Source organism: Phragmites australis, chromosome 21, assembly GCF_958298935.1.
Source record: "Phragmites australis chromosome 21, lpPhrAust1.1, whole genome shotgun sequence".
NCBI lineage: Eukaryota > Viridiplantae > Streptophyta > Magnoliopsida > Poales > Poaceae > Phragmites > Phragmites australis.
This window is the reverse complement of record NC_084941.1, coordinates 3,789,384-3,795,383: the sequence shown is the minus strand read 5'-3', so window position 1 is coordinate 3,795,383 and position 6,000 is coordinate 3,789,384. Positions and strand designations below refer to the sequence as shown.

At 48.8% G+C, this 6,000-nt stretch overlaps 1 protein-coding gene across 1 annotated transcript; it reads right to left on the bottom strand.

Annotated features, from left to right (window-relative positions):
- Window positions 1–399: 399 nt before the first annotated feature.
- On the bottom strand, window positions 400–1,571 carry LOC133903908 (auxin-responsive protein SAUR32-like). Its single transcript, XM_062345390.1, has one exon. The coding sequence runs from the start codon at window positions 1,270–1,272 to the stop codon at window positions 907–909; it is 366 nt and encodes a 121-aa protein (XP_062201374.1). The 5' UTR covers window positions 1,273–1,571; the 3' UTR covers window positions 400–906.
- Between the last annotated feature and the right edge of the window lie 4,429 nt (window positions 1,572–6,000).

Genomic DNA, 6,000 nt, shown 5'->3' with positions numbered 1-6,000 from the left:
CAATCTTAGTATTCTTATATTTCATGATTGTGCTTGAGCATACTGATCATGTAGTGTCAGGACATAGGAAGGATGATAATGCATTCTGATTTTGTTTGTGCATTCTTATCATGTAACTATTAAACTGTGTTGATCATCAGAAGAAAAAAATATTGTCCAAGTTCCAGAAAACAAAGATCAAAGTTCTTCCATTATTTTAAGTGTCTCTACCTATTTTAAGCAATTTGCCAGTTTGATATTAACACAAGAATATGTATATGCCCCGGATATTACAGTGGAATATGCTCAACGAGAAGGTGGAGAAGGGAATAAAAGGGATGCATATCAATTTGAGCTATGCCGTCCGCTCTGCATTTGCAATGGATGTAAACTACTTGCAGATCCCTTGCTAACTTTGCCTTAATCAATCATCTGCAAGATGGAATCTTGACAGCTTATTTTTTCTCATATTTTCCCATCAAAGGCTTGAGGAGAAAGCGACTCAGCACAACGAATCGATTGCCCTAACATTAACGCGTTTGTGATGTCAATAGTGTAAAAAACAATTCAGAGTTTCAGACAATCATTCTATACCCAAAAAAAAAAAAGAAATACTAATTTACACAGACAAACCACTTTTGCAGAGCATATTAGCAAAGTATATTGACGTATAAAAAGAAAAAAAAAGGAAACTAGAGCTAAAAGTTTAACAGCATCCTCTCTAGATCTTTACACTTGAGATCATCTCAATTTTCGTCGTCATCAACGTCTAGATGAATCGTCCTCCATTTCTCTCGCCACAAGCTTCAAACCAATCGCATCATGCAGCCCTCACAAACCAAGGCGAGAGAGAACGGAAGGACGAGACAGATCACAAAAGACCAACACAAGAAACCACCTCGATATACGAAAGTGAGAGGTGATGAGTCAGGCGCGGAAGCAGCCGACGAAGCGCGGCAGGTGGAGGTGGTGCGGGGCGCCGGCACCGCCGCGGCCGTCGAGGTCGACGAGGTGGTGCGCGCAGCTGCCGTGGAGGTCCTGGTCGATGAGGTGCTCGACCTGGACGAAGCGGTCGACGCGGCAGGGGATGGCGATGGCGCCCTGGTGCCTGAATCCGTACTCGCGCTCGGCCTCCTCCAGCAGCGCGCCGAAGAGCGGGTGCTTGAGGTGGCCCAGCGGCACGGCGAACCGCCGCTGCTCCTCCCCCTCCGCGCCCACCCGCACCGTCACGCACCCCTTGGGCGCCACCGCCATCCCCTGCTGCTGCTGCTGCTGCTGCTGCTTGCTGTGCATGGTCGGCAGGCAAGCCAGATCGAGACCCAGAGAATCGGAGCAAGGAGGAGCCTGGTTCTTGGTTGATTGTTCAAGAACAAGAAGTCAAGAAGAAAAGACTGATGGCTAGAGGGAGGAAGAAAAGGGCCAGGGGTCGGAGCTGGAGATGGCGAGGCGGAAGACGGTGAGGGAGGAGTCGCGGAGGGAGGTGGGCACGTTGGACATGGCCTACTCCACTTTGTCTTCTCGACGACGATTTCTTTCTGTTCTTGAGCTCCGAGCTGCGATGCCAAGCGAGGGAGGTGGGGAGGCGACGGGCGCGCGCCTTTTATAGCCGCCAGGTGGGGTTGGTTGCTGTCCTCCCCCGCCCCCGGTCGGTTCCCACCGGCTCGCGTGCTTCCTCTCCCACCCGAGCCGAACCGTGTGTTGTGTGCGCAGCAGTGTTACATGATATTCGTGTCATTTTTTTTTCTAATCGTACATCTGAATTCGACTTGGAATTTGATACCCGTGTCAAATTCTAAGTTATATTTTATATATAAAAATTTTATTTACCAAATTAAATATCTAAATTCGAGTTAAATTCTAACACCCGTATATGTGTCTAGTAATACTGTTGCACGGCCGCGACCTGCGGCTAGGTTGTCTGGCAACACTGTTGTAGGTTAGGGTGGTGCTGTACTATTGTGTGTGTGCACGTCGTGTATGTTGTATTACGTTTTTTTAAGATAAAGTCACTCTTAATACTTTATTTTTTATGTAATGTCTGAGAAGAGAGAGTAAGAAATTGATATTAAGAAATAAGTGTTCAATATATGAATATGTTTGGCTTGTTTTTTAAGTTATCTTCTTTTTAAATGACTTGTCACGTCATCTTTTTATTTAAACGGATGGCTAATTAATATATAAGAAATTAATATTAGGAGTGGCCTAAAGCTCAGATGACAGCAGTTCGTCAGGCTTTGCTTGGGATGCTCGTTGTGGTGGATGATGGGGGTGCTCGTTTTGGCTCTGTATTTTTTTTCTCTGGATCGGATCGGAGTTGACCGGGTGAGGATGTAATGAATGAATTAATAATCAGGGTAATGCGCGTGCATGGGTGCTTGGCGTGTGGAATGAGTTGGCTGCTTGGGGTTGACCAGTTACGATTGACGATCATTGCTGTTTTATATGTTGTTGATTCATTCCTTGTCTATGCCACCGAATCAAATTCATGAAAAAAACTGACTGTAACTTTTCCAACTTTTGTAACTGATGTGGTTGCCGATGATCTTATCGTGCATCGTGGTTAAATGAATACATGAGTTTCGGTTAAAAAAGCTGACTAACAATGCAGAAGTGTCACGCCTCATCACGGAATTCCTCCAGATTCTGGTGCTGACAGCTTGCGAGATTTTTTCCTGAAGGATTCGGAGAGAGAGAGAGAGAGCGCCGCCGCACCACATGCTCGTGTGGCCAGCGTCGCGGCCGCGTACGTTCCACAATAAAGACGATGCGTATCTTTTCCATGCCGAGAGCGCTACCCGTTAATCTGGATCCTCATCCTGTCTCGTCAGTCGTCGCAGTGCGTGGTGACGGTTTTTCCATCGTATTTTCTCGTCGCTGCTCGGTTCAGTGGTGAGTATGAACAGCGCGATTATGCCAAACTTATCTGGCGAGTCCAATCGAGCCATCAACGTTCACGAGCTTGGAAGGCACCCGAGTTGTGGCAGCTGCTGGCTGAGAGGTTGGTTGATGGCGCCACCGCCTTCCATGGCCATTCGGGTGGATTTGGCATCGGTCGTCGGACGGCGCGCGACAGCACGGCAGAGCTCAACCGAGCTTGGCATCTTGCAACTGGCAGCAGTAGCAAGGCTTTGTGCTCTCACCTTCACCAAAACAGCTACACGCCTACACTGGCTTAACTAGTCTGACCTCAACCTGAGACTGACGCTGGCAAGCTGACTCTAGGAGTTTGGTAGGAGCAGACCTGGCATAAGCACAATAAAGAAACCTATGCCTCTTCCTAAAAAACAAACAGACAAACAAAAAACCTATGCTTCTTGGATCAGGAAACTGCTTATAAGTTCGCTGTCCACAAATCTGAAGAGAAAGGATTATGTGCTTCGCCTGACAACTGAAGAAATCCAGATCCTCTATAAAAGACCATTTCTACCGTAATGTAAGAACTGAACTATACGGTGTTCAGATGCATTAATTTGGTTTTTTTTTTTTTTCTTCTGGAGAGCATGGAAGCGCTACTGAAAAATAGCGAGATAGGCTCAAGAACTACCTCAGGTTTGACAAATCCGTGCGCTGGACTCCGTGTTACAATTTTAACATGGAGTCTGGTCTGACAATTCCTGGCTACCGTTATGCAGGGCCATGCCCGTCACGCTAATCACGTACCGAACCCGGTTAGTGTCACAGAATAAAGGCCGGAACCTGGACTTGACCCGTTGACGGCATCGGTCCCGCTGGACCACGCCACGCTCGCCACATCCACGCTCGTCCAACCGGACGTACGCCCCCATCGATCAATCAGCTCCACATGAAACACGGCGGGCCATCTGGAATAACCATCGTCCACGCCCGCACTAGAAACGGCAACGGCTCAAAGAACGGCCCTGCCGCGCGTTGACATGCGCGCACAACGCCACGCGCGGCCCGCCCAGGCGAGTGCGCCACGACGTGGTTGGGGTGGCGCACAGCGCGGCCTGCGCGCGTGGAAATTCTTCGCTTCAAGTGGGAAGCGCACCTGCGCCAGGCGGCGCCCGGGCGAGTGGGGGGACTGACTCGATGGTTGGGTTGGGTGTCACCACCGCGGGCAGGCGGGCGCGCGCTGGGTTGCGGGGCGCGGAAGGACCGACCGATTCCATTCCCCGCGTTTCGAGGAGGGGGTGACGCCACGCGCCATACGCCGACCCCATACGCCGACCTATGCTGCCTTTTAGGCCGCTCTATGCGTCATCCACCGTTTTTACAAAGCAAATTCTATAAAATTCGATTCTGTAAAAAATTATTGTTTCTACAATATTACGTATCTACTTACTTTTCAGTTTAATTATTAAATCACAAGATAAATAATATAAACAAGATTAAAAAAAATCTTTCTAAACAGTATCTATAGAATCTAACAGAATCTATCTATACGACTCCATCCACCACCGCCCAACCACCCTGGAGTCCTGGAGGCCGCCGGGCTGGACCCAACTCAGGCCGCACGCGCCTAAAAGCTTCGTCCCGCGATTCTTGGACCCCGCGGGGTCAGAACTCAGAAGTCGCTAGTCATAGAAGGCAGGTTCAGCGGTAAATCTCTTGTGGGATTTGGAAATCGATTGCATGCTTGCAGCTGATCCTGACCTACTTCGTCAGGACTCGTGCGATGCACGAAGGCATGGCCCGCTGTCCTCATCCGACTCACCCGATGCTTTGGAATTCAGTTCTACCCTCGCGGCCTACGATTTCATCCCGTGCCGTACCTCGTACGCCTGGCAGGACCGCGGCAGGGCACCTGACGTACGTGACGTCTGCCGCCCTGGCCTTGGCACTGGGATCGTGCGGCGTCGGCAGCTCGGTCGGCATTGGTTTTGGGTGGGGCGCGAGGGAGGCCGGATCGGGTGGAGGCAGGCACGGCCGCAGGCAGAACCGGCGCTTGCGTGCCGGCGCCGTGCCGCTTGGGGCGGGTCTACACCAGCTGCGCGTGGCGTCTCGCGACGCGCAATGCCATGTGCTTCGGACGGTTCTCCAGAACGCCTCGAGAACGCGTATCTTTGCACAGGCAGGCAGGCAGGCAGGCAGGAGCCCTGCCGCTGTAGTAGTACTAGTCAAAAGCACAGCAATTCTCTACGGCCCGTTGCTCTGCTTGCTTTCCCTAAAAGAAAACTGCTCTCCTTGTGACGCGAGATGGTTGGAGGCAAGCTTTGCGCTGGCACATGCATGCGACCCGATCGCACCGTTGTTTTTATTAGTTAGAGTGCCGCTTGTTGCCTGGCTTGCAGAGAAGCGTTGACACTTGAGATCGAAACTTGCGGGCTGTGCATTATATTAATGGCAAAATTATCTGTATACCACTAGTAGCTCAAGTAAAAAAAAATGTTGCTTTGTATACCTAACATGGTCATCAATACACTACTTTAACTACTAATTACTAATATAAAATGTATGCAACATATAACAGCAATGTAATATTTTGAAACTACTCTTCAAGACAAATATAATTATAGTATTTTTAAAAGGTCAATCAAAATATTCAAAACGATATTGATGATCAAAGTTTAAATGTGTTGATTGCACGTAACACAAAACGACACTCTTTCGTAATTCAAAAAGACAGTCTGATGGCATCAAGGAAGGGTGCCTCGGTGGCGTGTTGGTTGGCATTGGCCACCTCCTCATGTCTAGCTTAGGGTCGCATGGCACAAGAGGGAGGCAATATTGGGGATAGATAGTGGTGAAGGCGACGGAGAAGATAAAGGAGGGGATTGGGAAGGGGATGCTGGAAGGGCTCAAGGCCGCAATGACAGAGTGGTAGACGGCATCAAAATAAGGAATTAATTAGTGCTAAAGTAGTAATTCGTGTTTTGGGAGTGACATTCATCCAATCAAAAATACTTATGTTTTGGATATGATATAATCTTCGATATATATTTTTGATCACTAGAGAGAGTATATTTGCATACCGGCTTCAAAATAGTGGTATACAAGCAATTTTGCCTATATTAATCTACCAAACGCAGCCAAGCAATTGCAGTTTAGGCTATGACGATG

What these genes read in the sequence shown, in the direction of transcription:
- LOC133903908 (XM_062345390.1), bottom strand. Translation starts at nt 1,272, where the DNA reads ATGCACAGCAAGCAGCAGCAGCAGCAGCAGCAGCAGGGGATGGCGGTG.